The sequence below is a fragment of the Chrysemys picta genome, chromosome 13, assembly GCF_011386835.1.
Source record: "Chrysemys picta bellii isolate R12L10 chromosome 13, ASM1138683v2, whole genome shotgun sequence".
Taxonomy (NCBI): domain Eukaryota; kingdom Metazoa; phylum Chordata; order Testudines; family Emydidae; genus Chrysemys; species Chrysemys picta.
Window position 1 is genome coordinate 53,908,715 of NC_088803.1, and position 16,634 is coordinate 53,925,348.

General features: G+C 49.0%; 1 protein-coding gene and 1 long non-coding RNA gene across 2 annotated transcripts; both read left to right on the plus strand.

Moving 5' to 3' along the window:
- Window positions 1-3,791: 3,791 nt before the first annotated feature.
- Window positions 3,792-12,405, plus strand: BPIFB6 (BPI fold containing family B member 6). Its single transcript, XM_065565239.1, has 8 exons — window positions 3,792-3,877; window positions 6,951-7,097; window positions 7,546-7,609; window positions 8,999-9,059; window positions 9,967-10,058; window positions 10,340-10,516; window positions 11,160-11,213; window positions 12,226-12,405. The coding sequence occupies exons 1-8, from the start codon at window positions 3,792-3,794 to the stop codon at window positions 12,403-12,405; spliced, it is 861 nt and encodes a 286-aa protein (XP_065421311.1).
- Window positions 12,406-14,514: 2,109 nt separating this feature from the next.
- LOC112060134 (uncharacterized) lies at window positions 14,515-16,405 on the plus strand. The gene is made up of 4 exons (XR_002889425.3): window positions 14,515-14,602; window positions 15,008-15,071; window positions 15,792-15,868; window positions 16,002-16,405. It is a non-coding gene; the product is annotated as an uncharacterized LOC112060134 (long non-coding RNA).
- Window positions 16,406-16,634: the final 229 nt, after the last annotated feature.

Consider the following 16,634-nt stretch of genomic DNA (forward strand, 5'->3'; position numbering starts at 1 on the left):
TATTTTGGCCGATTGGCTGCCAGTGCATAGATTTTAAGGCCAGAAGGGACCCCCATAATCACAGCCCATTGATCTCCACCTTGTGGTTGCTTATTATTATTATTTTATTTTAATCTGTGCAAAGAGTCTGACCGGTAAGCTGAGGGGATAGGATGACTCCCTGTTGTTTAGATGTGGATTTTCTCCTATTGTTCAGCTGTACTGTACCTGACTGTCCAAGTGAGGACTTACCCTGTAAGATGACATCTAGTTAAGGACTGATCAAGTTACCAGCACAAAAGCATCTTTCTGACTTGATGGGCACTTAAGCTTAAATTCCTAATAGATAAGAGATAAATCTCCGAAGCTGGGCGTAGCAGCTGATAGAAAGCCACCAGGTGTGGCACTGAGAGGTAAGCTTCAGGAAACACGTTTTTACATAAAAATAATGCAGAGGACAGAAATAATTCAGCAACTACAATTTCAGGGGTGCACATGGCCAAGTCAATGGGCGTGTCTGACAGGAATGATGGGTAAACCTTGAAACAGTCAGCTAAGCAGGCTCTCAGATGCCACAGGTCCGAGCAAGGTGTAACTACTTAGCCAGGTACAGAGAGCTGGGGATAGAGAGAAATCAGTATTGAAGATGTAAAGCTACAATTTCAGGGTGGTTATGTTCATTCAGACCTTATGTCAATCGTGACAAAATTGGGCTAGAACTAGAGTAAGAACAGCATTTCTTGCAAGCTTTTCAATTCTGGGTTTTGTCTGGCCTGGCAATATCACAGACACACCGCTCCACTTCCAATCCTGATGGGGTCCGAGAAGGAAGGGGAATTAGAAATGACAGGGAAGAGAGAGGGAGGCAGGTGAGATTGTTTTAACAAACTAAATATTCAGTCCCTTAAAGAGATTCATGTTAGTTCCCCCCTTGCACCCCTGCAATGAGTCGGTCTCTCTCTCTCTCCTGTCTTCCTTTGAGAGCAGGTCAGAAATATCAAGTCGCAAACATTGGTGTGACTGACCCAGAACATCAGCTGTGAGCGCCGCTCTCCCAGCGAAGTGCTGTAGCAGAGCTCGTGAGTCCTGGCTCTCAGTCCATTGCTCTGTCCATGAGACCTCTCCATTATGGGCCTCGTCCAAAACCCATTGAAATCAATGGAAAGATTTCCACCGACTTCACTGAACCATGGATCAGGCCCTGGTTCCCCCTGGATGCTGGTGTAACCTCTGCCATTGCTCAGCATTAGGAACATGTGCCATGCTAATCACATGGGAAAGGTTCACAGTTAAGCACGCGTGTCTTCCCCCCCCCCCCCCCCCCCCAGCAGAATTTATCCTTTGAGTCTCCACTTCCTCCCTTCCCTACATTCATTCATCTCACTTTTTTGGCCAATTCCAACATCTCTTTTTTTACCCTGCTCTTCTGGATTTGCATGCAAATCTGCCAGGCAGCTCTGCATGGCTGTTGAGTAAGAGTGTTGGCTCCGTGCACACGAGGAACATTCACTTGATACCTCAGACTCAGCGACTTGCCCAGACTTTCACATTTGTTAGCAAAATTATTTACATTGGAAGATGTCAGAAACCACACAGGAGTTAGTTTTACATCCCAACAATCGGCTCCTTTCGTTTTTCCTACTTTTCGCTCCGAATTGTAGTATATAAAGGCTGCCCCTTCTATATCGCCGGGGCAGGAGAGAGGCTCTGACAGCTCTTGAGAAACCTACCACTGGACAACAGCCCAGCCAGGTGAGAGCACAAAACGCCCCGATGAAGTGTCTCTAGTGCTATTGCAACACTAGGAAAAATAATTGTTTTATACGCACCCAGGGCCCGATTCTCCGCTGCCTTGTACCTTGTGTGCTCAGGAACAGCTGTCCCATGGGGCTGTGAAATGCTGCCGCCACTGGTCGGACTTGGGAGCATTTTACACCCATGTCGCGCTGGTAGCAATGAGATGGGCATGGAGCGTCTAGCTGTGGTTATCGCCTTGCTGGAGCACAGATCTCAGATCATTTGGTTGAATTAAGACTCCTCAGATGGTTGCACCAAAGGGCCTTTTGCACCTTTAACGTTCAGTGGGGCAGGCGGGTGGCACCTAAACGTAGATGGCCACATGCAAATTTAGACATTGCTCCATGCAGCGTCCAAGGAAGCCCTGGGGTTAACGCTCTCCACTAACTGCCTTTCTTCTGTTTGCAAAGAGCCCCTGAGCCACTCTGATGCTTGTAACACAGCTCAGACCCCAGCCTAGATCCCTGGTTCTGTATGGAGCAAGTTAAGCAGGTACCGTAGGAGTCTCTTCCCCCGCCCCCCACAAGAGCCAATTCAAATGCACCTTAAACTGTGCGTTCAAATTGTATTTCTGTAGGTAAAACCACTAGGGGCTGATTCTCCGCACGTGCTGGTTTTAGCCTTGGCTAACTCTTCTGACATCAGCGGAGTTGCCCCCGAATACAATTCATGTGAGATTAGAGTCTGGCCCTTGAACTGTGGGTTTGCTCTGTGCAGTGATGAACTCAGCCTCACAGAGTCTCTTTCTGGTCGTGTTGGCAGAGGGTCTCGTTTCAGCCCATCTGTTCGCACGTTGCTCATTGGAACGTTGGGCACCACGGTGCTGGAGCCGAAGATGTTAAGGATTTGGTGCATTTTCTTCTCCTGTGGTTGGCTGGCCACGTCTCAAAGAATGGACGCCCCTGGGGCCATCCTGAAGATTGATCTTGGAACAATAGATCGTGGTGAGTTAATTAGCCTGTCAGTCAGAGTCGGCTGTGCCTGGAGCGAACCCCTCAGGCCGGTGTGGCTGGAGCATATGGCTGTGGGAAAGGGGAGATTGCCGTCCTGTTTTCTGTGCCCTTGAAGCTGCAGCCACGTGTTTAACTTCAGCTGCAGAATGTGACCGTGAATTCCTGGGCGCTCTAATATGGGGACCCATGGATTCAATATAGCAGCTGTGTGCTGTTCGGTGGTGCAAAGGCTGAGAATTCCCCGGCTGGCCGGGCGCTGGGGAAATCCCCAGGTGGTGTAGAACCAGTGCTGGCCCCTTGTGCAGCCCACAGTATGTGGCACGTGGCCAAAGCACCAATGAGCTTCCCCAATTCCCAGAGGCCAGAACAGCCCCTTGGGCATAACTTAGAGAAGCCCTGCGGCTACTTTAAAGCATGCTAGAAGCCACGCTCACCCTAGGATCAGGAAGCTGGAAGTACTAAAGGGGTGTAAAGCCACCTGACCCCTCGTGCTGACCACAGCGCAGGCAGGCCTGAGAATTAAACTCTTTAGATTTGTTTTTCCTTTGTTTGCTGTTTTCCGTAATCTGCAATAAAAGTCGCTCACATGGAGAAATGCATGTTCTGCTCTCCAGAGGTGGGACAATGTACCAGTGCCCACAGACAGGAGACCTGCAGGTTCTAGCTACGTGATGGCCTGATGGGTAGGAGTAAAGCGGGAGGGCATTGCCTGTGGGCAGCTGAGCTGAGTAAAAGCTATTCCATGTAATTAAAATGCACACACAGCAGATGGTGGTTCAGGTGGAACCCCCTGCACAGAAGTCAGCCACACGGAGTGACAGCAAAGATTGCTGTAATTTGCCATATGACTGTCATCATGGGCTTCTCAGCCACACCTGTGTTTGCTGGGATAGGAATGCCATGCAACTGAATGATTTACACAGCATGCTCTCCTGAATTCCCTGACAAAAGATTCCCTCACCCTTTGCCCCCCCCCCCCCCACTTATCTCCATCCCTGCTGATGAGGCATCTGTGCTAACCACACCTTGTCCTGCGGAAATATTCCAGCTGTCTCCGACGCAATGACTGAGAGCGACATTCTTCAGAAACTGGCAGCAGCTGCAGCTAAAAAGCAGCCAGGTGTCAAACCCATCAAGGGCATTTCAAGGTGAGTTGAACACGACCCGAGCAGCATGTCAATGCTCTGCAAGTGAAAAATGCTATTTGCATTAGGTGTGGAAGCATCAGCCCAGACCAGAAACAAATGACTCTGGAGCCATTAATAAGTGTGATTTTAATGGAAAGCAGCATGCTAGTGACAAAGGCATGACTGGCCTTACAAACATATGGAGGTCCATCACCTGAGGGCAACACAGCATGTGAGCTGCTGCTTCCAAGCAGGGCAGACGTTAATATTGTAATTCTTGCTTACTTTGCTAGGGAGTTTGTTGTAGACACGGCAAATTTCTGTAACACAGGGTGGCCATAGATCAGAAGTTCCTGGATACATACAGAAGGGACTAGAGGCTGAAGTTAAATCAAAGATACAGCATCACCCATATCTGGAGACATTGTTTGCATTTAGCCAGAGAACTGGAGAAGGGCGAACATAATACTTTTGATCTTTAAAAATGGGAACAAAAGGGACCCAGGGAATTACAGACCAGTCAGCCTAACTTCAACACCTGGAAAGATATTGAAACAAATGATTAAACAATCAGTTTGTAAGCACCTGGAGGATAATAGGGAAATAAGTAAAAGCCAACGTGGAGTTGTCAAGAGCAAATCATGCTAAATCAACCTAATTTCCTTCTTTGATGGGGTTGCTGGCCTAGCAGATGGGGGGACTCAGAAGACATGGTATACTTTGATTTTAGTAAGGCTTTTGAGACTGTCCCAAATGATGATCTCATAAGAAAACTAGGGAAATGTGATCTAGATGAAATTACTCTAAGGTGTGTGCATAACTGGTTGAAAGACTGTACTCCGAGTAGTTATCGATGGTTTGTTGTCAAACTGGGAGGCTGTATCTAACAGGGTCCCACAGGGGGTCTGCCCTGGGTCTGGTTCTGTTCAACATTTTCATTAATGGCTTGGATAATGGAGTGGCGAGTACACTTATAGAATCTGTGGGTGGCACCAAGAAAATTGATCTGACATCAACAAGATGAAGTTCAATAAAGACAAGTGCCAAATACTTCACTTAAGAAGAAAAAATCAAGTGCAAAATGGGGAATGACTGGCTAGGTGGTAACACTGAAAAGGACCTGGGGGGATAGCGGATCACAAATTGAATATCAGTCGGGGCGCAGAACAGAGGAGGCCAAGGGTCCATGGCCCTCACACTTTTGAAAGTGGATGGGCCTGGCCCCTGCCCCTTCTCTTCCCCCAGAGGCTCTGCCCCCTGGCCAGGCCAGAAGCTGGAGCCCAGCTCAGGGAAGAGCAACCCAGGGAGCCTGGGGCAGCTGTGGGGAACCACAGACCCTCCACGGGGGCCTGGGGACACGAGCCAGGGGCTGCTCTTGGGCTCCCTACCCCGGGCAGGTAGAGGAGCCTGGGTTCCCTGGCCCAGCTCCGGCTTGGCTGAGGGGTGGGACCTTGTGGGGAAAAGGAGGGACGGGGCCTCCGGGCCCCGCCACTTTTAGGAAGACTCCATCGCCACTGATATGAGACAACAGTGGGATGCAGTTGCAAACAAGGCTAATAGAAATCTGGGGTGTATTAACAAGACAAGACCTCGGAGGTAATTGTCCTGCTCTGCTCAGCACTGGGGAGGCCTCAGCTGAAGTCCTGTGCCCAGTTCTGGGCACCCCACTTTGGGAGAGATGTGGATAAAGTGGAGAGAGAGTCCAGGAAAAAGTAACAAAAAGGATTACAAGTTGAGAACCCTGTCCTATGAGGAAAGGTTAAAAACCCTGGGAATATTTAGTTTTGAGGAAAAAAAGACTGAGGGGAGACCTGGTAAGTCTTCCAATCTGTGAAGGGCCGTTTTAAGGAGGACGGTGATGAATTGTTCTCCATGTGCACTGATGGTAGGACAAGCAGTAATCTGCAGCCAGGGAGATTCAGGTTGGATGTTAGGAAAAACTTTCTCCCTCTGAGGGTAGCTGAGCTTTGGAACAGGCTTCTGAGGAGGTTGTGGAATCCTGGCATTGGAGTGTTTTAAGGACAGGTGGGACAAACGCCTGTGAGGATGGTCCAGGTTTACTTGGTCCTGCCTCAGCACAGGGGGATGGACTCGATGGCCTCTTGAGGTCCCTTTCAGGCCTACGCTTCTATGATTACTATAACTTGTCCCCTGTTTGTTTAGGAATTTTTGACCTGCATATCAAACCTCTGCATAGGCCATGGAGACGTGGTCTGCCCGTCACGGAGGGTTCTAGGTTTCTTCTTTAGTCTGCACGCTTCACGACAGGGGAGCATCTCTTAGTTCTGTGTCTCTACAGCACGTGGGGTTCTGATCCCAGACCGGAGCCCTTAGACACTGCTGCAATGACAAATGGAATAATCCTGACGGGATTTGTATCCCTTTAGACTCCGGTCTCACCGGTGCAGGCACCTGCTCTCCTAACTACTCACCTGTTTTTATCCCATAGGGTAAAAGTTAAAGACGTTCAACCCCCTGAGATAACACTAACATTCTTACCAGGGACTGGGCTCTTCATGGCTGTGTTAACTCGCATAACCATCACTGGGAAGAGGTGAGTGCAATCCTGCCCGGGGTGTGAGAAGGCGTCGTTCCTTTTAACCAATTCGTATTGACTGATAATATTTGAAAACAAATAAGGTCTCCCTGGGGAACCTGGGAAAAGGCACCATGTGAGCAGATCTATTGGATAAACTATTTCCCAAGTTCCTTGAGTTAATGATCCCAGGAAGCTGATAAGGAATTAAAAACAATTATATTCAGGACAGCAAGGAATGCAACATGTCATGAGATAAATAAACAGTCCTGAGCAGCGCTAGACATGTCGTCTGACTCAATGCACATGGACTCTAGGGCAGTGATTTCTTAACCGTTTCCCTACGGCAACTCCCTGGGACCACCCCAGAAGCCCCCCCTCCCTTTAGCAAGCTGGAAAGGTCAGGATGAGCTGCCCTACATTAAGGCATCAGAAGGAGGAGATCAGCTGGCATGGACCCTGAACCAGTCAGTTCCCTTCTGGGTGCTAGCTGGTCTCCCGGCAGGATGACGCACGTAAAGAATTCACCAGGAGGTAACTGAAGTTTGCTCTGTGCAGCTTTATAGGTGCAAATATGGAAATCACAGTGGTTGCAAACATGACCGCCAAGAACAAACTGTCGCAGGATGACTTGGGTTGCCCCAAATTCAGCGTTGGCGACTGCCAGATTTCTCTCGTTAGTATTAAAACCAACCTTCCCAGCAGGTGAGTGCCCGAGATTTAGCCTCTGCTATGGAGGACAATGCTCACTAGATTTGCCACTGTTTGTAATACTTAACACTTATAACCACAAGGGCCCGTCCCCAGCTCAGTGCTGGCAGAGTGAAAATCAGAGCACCGAGTGCTAGAGGAAAAGAGCAACGGCCTTGTGCTGGCCCCCTGGTACTGGAGTGAATTTCACCCACAGACAACTGACTGAATTTCCATGCGGTATCCATCGACGTGCACTGAAATGATCTCCAGGATGACGGAGCTTCTGCTGGGAACGGGAACCTTTTGGCCTTGTTTAAAGCCAGCACAAAACACTTCTGACTAGTTTGCCACCTGGATTCTTCTGGGGCTGAACCTCTGACCTTTTGCTTTGCAGCAACTGTTGTCATTTTGAATCTCTTTATTTACTCTGTTGATTTCTTTCTTTACCACCTTTGCCCAGCATGCTGCCCGAGATTGTGAATAAGTTCCTGGTTACCACCCTTCAAAAAGTCTTGCCAGACATGGTAAGTCTGTTCATGTAATTCATCCACTAACCATTGTTCCTCCAGAGAAGAACTGCCCAGGGATGGTGGTCAGTAAACCATTCTCGTACTGTTTGTATTTGAAGTAGGACACTTTTGGGTAACAGTAAATGTGCTCTAGTATTTGTCTGTTTCTGGTCCCCCTTGCAATGTGCTGGGGTCTGTATGAATATAAGTGAAGACACAGTTCTTGTCCCAAAGAGCTTGTCATCTCAGACAGAGTGACACAGACACACCATTTGCCTACAGTGGTCACAATGGTGAATGACCATGTCTCGACAACCCTTCAATGTTTAGGGACTTGCGTACACACACGCTTGCAGCTGTTTAACTGGAGGTGTGTTATTGACCGATGAGAGCGTGTCCACACTGCCAACTGGAGTTGGGATTGCAGCTCAGGTAGACGTGCCCTTGCTAGCCCAGCTGCAAACAGCAGTGTAGATGCAGCAGGGCAAGCTCTCCAGGGACCCTGGGTTCATACTCGCATTGCTGACATGTGCCACCACGTTTACACTCCTATCTTTTGCCGATGCACTACGCTGTGTGAACCCTCATACTTCAGTTTAAATCAGGCTTCTTTCAGTTCAGCTTAAATTGATTCGAAACACATTTAAGCTAAATCGGAGAGAGTGTCCACACAGAGCTTTACACTGGTTTGCCTAAAGTGCTTCCGTTAAACCAGAGGAAGTTTGTGTGTAGATGGATCCTAAATAAACCACGGCTGGTCCCTCTCTGAGACCCGTCTCCTCGGTGTGGAGAACTTTGATTTTGTTGGGACTGAACTGGAAGGAATGGCAGCTAACCTGTACTCCAGGGGTGAGCTTCTGGCCCCTTGCAGCATGGAAAAGGGCCAGCGTGGCATAAAGGGGTCTCAAAAGCCCTGCCTGCAACCACCTCGGGGAGGATCCCCCCAGTGCATGCATTGCACACGCAGTCATAAGGCTGTCCCCCCAGGACCCTTGCACAAGCCCAGGTGGGTAGGGGGGTGTGGCACAGCATGCAGGGTTCTATTGATTGTGGGCATAGGGCAATTTGGGGAGGCCCCCCCGGACTCTCCAGGCCCCGAAACGGTCCCGGATTGGGAGGGCAGGAAGGTGCATAAAGCCACCAAACCTCCAGCCCCCCGGGCTGTGAGTTCTGTGCTGTGCCCCTTAGCGTACGTGTACACAGCAAGCAGCGAGTCTCAGAGCCCAGGGTTTGCAGACTTGGGCTCGTGCTGCGGCGCTAAACATTGCTGCGCGGCGTAGGTGTTCTGGGGAGGCGCTTCGGAGCCCAAGCTCCAGCTTGAGCCGCAGTAGGGAAAATGCCCGGCTCTGGGTCTTGTTACTGCTTGTGCCTCACTGGAGTTTTGTTTCTCCTCTCACCTTGTAGCTGTGTCCAGCAGTGGATGCTGTGCTGACCCTCGTGAACCAAAAGTTCACCACCCTGGTTTGTAAGTTGTGGCTTCATCTTGTCCTCTTCTCAGTAGCTCCAAGAACACGGAGCAAACCCAAGGACGATGCCTTTGTTCAAGGCCAGGGCGGGCAGGCCAAGGAGTGCTGCTGCAGGCACAGTCACGGTCCTTTCACTCATGGGAGCTCCGGGGCTGCTCTGTCAGGCCTGGTCCCACAAAGGGAATGGGGTGGAGGGTGGTCACACAATTGTTGCCTTGCACATCTCCCACAATCGCTGCACTATCAGGGCTCAGTTCAAGAAAGCAGCCCTCTCCAGTACATCACCGAAACAGGTGCTTAGCATTGAGTAGTGCTTTAGTCCCCTTGGGGACTTAAGGATGTGCTTAACTTTGAGCATGTGCTTAAGTGCTTTCCTGAAGTGGTGCCTAAGGAGACAACTCATTGCTCTTCAAGGCACATAGAGATAGTTGGGTATTAAGGGTCCTCTCGAGAACAAATCACTAGTCCTCTCCTGGTCTATTTCACTCTCTCTAGGGCTGGCTAGTGCAGAGGGATCTGTATTGGGTTTTGCTCAGGGTTTCAGATGGAGCCTTCCAGGCCACCAGGACCATTGCAGGGGTGGCAGAAGGGTCTGTGGGGAAACTGATGGAGAGAACTCCAAAGAGCGTGCGTGGGCTGCTTTACAGAGCCCAGGTGACAAGCCTTGTTCATGTGGGCAGAGAGCAACAGGGAAATCCCATCGGGAGCCCCGGATTGTACCAGGCCCAAGCATTCGGCAGCAGTGAGGGCAGAGGCACTCAAGTTACTGCCTTCCTGTGTAACTGGTTGGCTAACCTCGTCGGGAGGGCACCCTGCTCTGCTTCCCGCGGGCGTCCCATTGCGTCCGGTTCGCAGCACTTAGAGCATTTGCTGCTGTTTAAATGGCTTCTCGCTTTTTCTCTGCAGCCCCGAGCTCAGTCGGTGCCGCTGGAAGCATCCGCTATGCTTTGCTGAGCCCGCCGGTGACGAGAGAAGATTTCATAGAACTGGATTTAAATGTAAGCCCCACTGCTGGGCTGGGTGTGCGGGGATGCGGGGGGCTCAGGGACCCTTCTTCTCATAGGTGCTGCCTGGGCCCCTGTAGCCTTAAGCAGGGGGCTGCATGGACGAGGAAGCTGCTCAATCTCGTGCCCCAGTTGCCAGTGCTCTATACATAAAATCCTAGAACAAGGCAAAGAGAGTCCGCCAGTGGCCGGTGTATTGTCCAAATGCAAACCCTCTGGATCGCTGCGCCCCTCTCTGGAAATGGCCGAATGTCTCTCTTTACCTCTCCTTTCAGACCACGGTCCTGCACGAGGGCGGAGATCTCATTGACCTTCCCACCGACCCCCCAGCTCTTACCTCCCTGCCGCCGAAAATGGACTCCGCTACCCAGCTGGCCCTGTCAGTGAATTTCCTGAGCGCCGAGCTAACTCTCCTACAAACATCCTTCAACCTTGACGTCACGGAGACCACAGTGAGCAATTCAAAGTTGGGGCTTTTCCTTTGGGGCTAATGAGGAAACCTAAACACCTATTCAGGCAAGATCCATACCTGTTTATCATTCCCCTGCAGCTGGAGTCACGAGCGTAAAGTCCCAACTCCTGTAATATCTTGGAGCAGGAAAGAAATTGACTCCATGAGATAAATTCAGAAGCTCATTATCTACCATACACCTGGATGCTACAGGAATGCTGCAGATTTCCCTTGTATAATGGAATCTCTAGGTGGCATTAGGCACAAACCTGGCTTACTAGTTTAATGCCACTTACCCCGAGTTCCCTCCAGCAGAGTGTGGGTGTTGGAGCCAGGATGCCAGGCGGTGGAGGAAAAGAGCTTGGTGCATGGTGACAATGCTGGGCCCCAGAATGGCTCGCGGGGGCCGTTCCAGCTGATGCTGCTCTAACTTGATCAGGGGCCAAAGCAGCCCCTGGCTGTACCCAGGGGGTGAGGAAGAAGAAAGATGGTAGAAACCTACCCGTGCCCTCTTTCCAATGCACCTGAGGCTGTGGCCCATTGATTTCAGTTTTCCTATATAATCGTTGCCTATTTTGCTTTGCTCTCCCATCCTTTTTAATGTGAGCCTATCGTCTCACTGCCTCTTAACATTTTATTGGCAGATTCTTGGGCTTCCTCCATTAACGACGACAACACTTGGAGCCTTGATCCCCACGGTTGGTGAACTTTATTGATTGATCCCACTGGCCTCTGAGGCATCTCAGGGTTCCTGCAGGGTGACCAGACAGCAAGTGTGAAAAATTGGGACAGGGATGGGGGGTAATAGGAGCCCATATAAGAAAAAGACCCCAAAATCGGGACTGTCCCTATAAAATCGGGACACCTGGTCACCCTAGTTTCTGTGGAAGCAGACAGCATGGTGCCTCCTCCACCAGGATCCTCTGTTTTGGATCTTTCCCCGAACCCAGCATTGCTTTCTCTTCGCTTTATCAACAAGACAGATCCTGGGTGTTGGGTACAATGATGAATTGTCTCACCAGGTTTAACTTAGATCCAGGGATTTTTGAGAGCCCAGTTTTTCAGAATTGTGGATACATTTGCCTGCATATTACTGTGACTGCATGTGCCATGATAACGACAGGGGCTTCATATACTCAGCTAAGTGCCTAGCTGGTTACTGGTGCATGCAGTCACCACTGGGCTAATTGCATGTGCAAATGAAGCATGCGCATTTCTGCAAATCTGGGCAAAAATGAATGAGTTTGGTGCTCACCGACGTTGAGGGACTGGTACTAGTGGTTCTTCCAGGCTTTATCCCAAGAGTGGCTGAGCGCCTGTAGTTCCACTGCCTTTGGAGGGAGTCACAGGTGCTGAACCCCTCGCAGGATACGCCTCAAAATTGCGGGGGAGAAGAATAAAGAAAACCAGCTGTTGTACCTGCTAATTGATCAAGGAGGGGGGGTGTCTATTATGTAAGAAGAGGAGGTTTGGCTTGCCCAAGGAACACGGAAGCGTCAGGGAATGCCAGTGAAAGGGACGTGTACCATTCTCAGATCTACACACAATTCAATGCCAGTGGGATGCTTTTCTCAGGAGACCATTTTCCGGGTAACCTGGAAGTTTGATGGGCTTGCGGGTGCTGGTCTCCAGAGCCTTTGTTGAGGCTGATCAGAGAGGGGGCTGGGTGGGCCGGTCGCTTTATCATCTCGGCATTTGGAATCTCGCCAGCTCTCGGAGTCATTGCCTCCATCTCAGCCGATGGTTATTGAAATCCGAATAACTCAACGGCCCGTGCTCACCATGCAGCAGGACAAAGGCCTCGTGCATCTCTTCGGCACCGCGGAGTTCCTCACGTCGCAGCCCGACGCTGCTCGGGAGTCCCTCTTCATCCTCAACATTGTACGTTGAAATGATCGGTTAGGGGCTGCTCTAAGGAGAGCTAGAGCGTCCACAGGCTGCCCCCAACACACCCTCCTAGATGGGAGGCAGGATGCTGGGCCCTGCTTAGCATCCCCTGGGCATTCCTCTGTGTTCTGTGGGGCAGCTGGAAGCCCCCTTTGCGTTGCTAAAATGGCTCAATGGAGACTGACGCTGGGCCAAAGGTCTGGCTCCATGCCCACGTGCTGCCATGCAGGACTGAACCCACTTCCGGTGCTGACTCGGTTTTCTCATTGCAGCATATCAATTTGGGGACCCAATTCTCTCTCCAAGAAGAGAAGCTGCGGATCTCCTTGGCTCTGGACAGGTCAGACGTTCGCTAGTCTCATTCCGTTGTTTCTTACCGTTAAGAGTGTGATAATTCCTGACTGTTGGAAAGGCCAGGTACAGAGAAACCATGCCCAGGTATTGCTAGGTGCCAGGAGGGGACGCTGGGTAGAGTCCCAGTAGGACGAATTAGGTAGAGGGAACGGTGCTGAGCCCCCGAGGGGCAGCAGGATGGGCTGGGGCCACATAATCTTGATCATTTTAAGTGTTCGCAACCCCAGTTCTGAGGTGTGTGAACTGTGAATAAGATGAAATGTGCAGAATTTTGATCTTGATTAGGGCCAGTCGCATCCGTAGTTACAATAAAGAAAAGTATTATGTGCGGACATGGAGAATGGACAGAGCAAGGTGGGTCAGTCAGCTGTGGTGAGCCCTGGAGCCGAGGAGTTAAAAGACCCAAGAGGAAATCGGACTGACAAGTGAACAAAAGGAAATCCGCTTCTCTTCCTTCCCCCACCTCCTCCAGGAGACTTTTGATAAAATTATCAATTAGAAAATACCCTTACAGCTGGGACCCTTCGAGACTCAAGGAAAGCCAATCCAGCACCTGTTGGGAGGGTTGAGGGGGGTTGATTGGGAATTTTTCAACGTTTTTTTTGGTTGGAAAACTCCAGTTGGTCAAAATGAGAGCGTTTTGAAAAGTTTTGACACATTTTTCGATTAAAGAATTTTGAAAAAAGTTTCAAAATTGTCAAAAAAAAAAAAAATTTGTCAGCCATTATCAGAATGAAAAATTCTCATTGCCTGGTTCAAAATGATTTTTTGCTTAGAAATTTAAGCTAATTATAGTTAAAAAACAAAGCAACCCCCCCCACCATAAACAGACACACCCTCCTCAAAATCGAAACAAAATATTTCATTTGAATTTTTTCCCAGCGTCTTTGGTTTATAAAAAAAAATTTCAAGATTTTGATTTTTTCCTCCCAATTTAGGACAGGAAAATTGTTCAAAATCTTGTCAATTTTTGTGGGACAGGAAAAGAATTTCCTGCCCAGCTCTAGGTCGGGGAAGGGAGAACAGTGGTTCTGCGAGTTAATGGGGAGGTTCGTTCATCTCTGTACCTATCTTCCTGGTAAAGAGAAGGTCCGCTTTTCCTTTTGCTTACACCGGTGTAAATCAGTGGAGTCAGTGCAGAGATCAAGCCCAAGCTCTGTCGGACGTCTGGCCCTTGTAGTGAGTGGAGACGTTGATCCAGGGCAGCAAGTCAAACGAAGAGGCTGGAGGGAGGAAAGGGGGCTGGGTTGCGGGAAATGCTGCCAGCGGCAGGCAAAACAAGGGATGGAGAGGAGATGACAATGCCTATTTCCTTTCTCTGCAGCTTGTATGAAATGGCCTTGGCGGCTTCGTCCATCGGCACGTTCGCTGTGAGTTCAGTGGAGTGTGTGATACTTGGCACAAGCAAATGCTGAAGAATAATTGTATCGATGAATCTGAGTGTTGACGTGTTGGTCTAAAATGTCTAGCCCTGGAGTTCATTCCTGGGAACCCAGCTGGATTTCTTGTATTCCTAGTAATAGTTTTATTTCAAAAATCAATGTGCTATAATCCCCTAAATCAAAATGTTATTACAAGTAAGAAGTTCTAGTGACAAATTAATTGGAGAACTCACCACCTCTTTTGCCAGGAAGTATTAGCAATCCGGAACAATTGCTGTGAGTTAATGCACTCACTTTAATTCCTGGAAGACTTTTGGTCAATAAATAACCCTCCCCAACGCTTGCAACAATGCTGCAATGAAAATCTGTTCTGCATTAACAGTGTGTGCATTGAAGGTTCAAGGTTCCTCACTCACTCCAATCCCGCTTTCATTATCGAGATGGAGGGGCTGTTGATGTCCAGGGTCTGTACTTAGATAACATAAAAGCCTGTGAAGGACAGGGGACAATTACAGCAAGGCTCTTAGGGCTCTGTTTGTCCGAGGTGATCTATTTGGCCTCACAGGGAGATAATTTGCACTGCGCTCTGATTCTCGGTCACTAGCTGACCTGTGGAAGAGTCATGAACCATTGCCAAAGGAAATACTACAACTGGTGGTAAAATGGGGGGCGGGGTGGAAATGGTCATTTTCCTTCGAGATTTTGAATTTTTCAAATTTTTCCATCCGGCTCTTGAAACAACAAGCAATTTGCCTGAATTCAGGGCCATTGTAACTGGACGTCTGCACCGGTGAAATCAGAGCCAGTATAAAGTGACTGGGGTGGAAGTTGCTTGTGGGAGGATTAGTAGGTCACTTCTCTCTTTTCAGGAGTTGCTGGTGAAGGGATTTTTGGTGAATATTATTGAAGCTGCGTATGTGCCAGCAATCAATGGTAAGGCAATGAGATGGTTTCATTTTGTAAACTGTTTACCCTTCTCAGAGAACATGACGACCAGTACTTTCTTTAGACTGAAATAACCTTTTCTGACAGTGGCATGGACTAACTGACCTAGCAAAGCCTTTCCAACTTGAACTTCCACGAGTCAGTGAATAACTGTGCCCAGTAAAATTGCAGACACAGCCATTTTGCACATGCAGGACTTGCATTTGGGCATTCAGAACAGGTAATGTGTGTATGTTCTCATGCTCATCCCCAAATGTGCAGTTGCTCATGGAAACCTGAGGTCTATGCATGCAGAACAGATGCACCACAGGTGCATTTTTGGAAGCTCCTTGAATATGGTACCCGCTGACAAAATAAAAACTAGATCCCATGGGAAACTGGAGATGGTTTTCATAAATTCAGTACGTTTTGGAAATCTCCAAACACCAGTGGGCTCATCTGACCTTAGCTTTCCTTAGCTTTCCTTGCTGATCTCAAAATACACAGAAGACCCAGTCTAGCTATTGGGCGTTAGATGGATATTTGGAATGGAAAATGTGCCATCGGAATAATAGAATAGTCCTCCTGGGTGTACACACAAAATCTTCTAGGCATTTTTAACAGAAGTTGAGAAGCTGCAGGAGACGAGGGGAGAAGTGACCAGAGCACTGCTAGTGTCTTCAACTGCCCAAGGCAGTTCTCACCCTGGTTTCTGTTTGCTCATTTTAGGGGCACTGCAAGAAGGGATTCCTCTGCCTCACCTGCTAGGCATTAAATATGCAAATGCTGATATTAGCATGTCTGAGGTAAGTGTATGGAGACTTACTTGCCACATGCTTCTCTGTAAATTGCATGGTCTGTGCTGGTAGTCAGCACGTAGGGACCGAAGCGCTGAACTAGCTGGTGACTAATATTTGTGACATGTTTTACTTCTGTCAGAATGCTCTGGTGCTGGATGTAAAAGCCACGTCAAGCTGATCCAGGAGGCGTCACTGCACTATTCACCAGCACTGGAAAGAGTCAGCGAGACGGAGAACAGCAAGTCTGGTGTCCCCGGAAGCATGTCTTCCTCTTTTATTTGTAACATTTTGATTCAATATTTTGGCTTTAAAGAACTAACATAAAAAGGCAACACCACTCCCGGTAACTGGCGTATGCTGGGCTCTGCCTGTAGCGGAATCAAAGGGCTCTCCTTTGCTTGAATAGAATTAATCTCTGTAATTTTCTCAGTGACGTTTTGTTACAGCTTGTAGCCTTCACGGGAGTTTAGAACAGCAGTGCACTGTGGGCAGTGGAGTTTCACATTTCATGTGCCATTGCGATAAAAGATTCTAGTTTCTTTCTCTGCATTCTTGGTGTTTCCTCTTTTCAGAAGGTTTTACCGGCTGTGTCTGGCTGTAGAGTCCAGGACTGTGAGGAACGAAAGCGTTCTAGGCAGGAGGACACTGATCAGATGTCGCCACACAACATTGCCAGTGCTCTCCAACCCCTTCCAGTCCTGAGCCTGCCTTGAGCAGACTCCCATTTATGCAATGTGGTGCTAAAATATGCTCTGGAGTTACAAATGAACTG

Coding starts and splice junctions, on each gene's coding strand:
- BPIFB6 (XM_065565239.1), top strand. CDS start 3,792: ATGACTGAGAGCGACATTCTTCAGAAACTGGCAGCAGCTGCAGCTAAA. Junction 7,610..8,998: donor AAAAAGTCTTGCCAGACATG/GTAAGTCTGTTC, acceptor CTCACCTTGTAG/CTGTGTCCAGCAGTGGATGC. Junction 10,517..11,159: donor TTGACGTCACGGAGACCACA/GTGAGCAATTCA, acceptor TTTTATTGGCAG/ATTCTTGGGCTTCCTCCATT.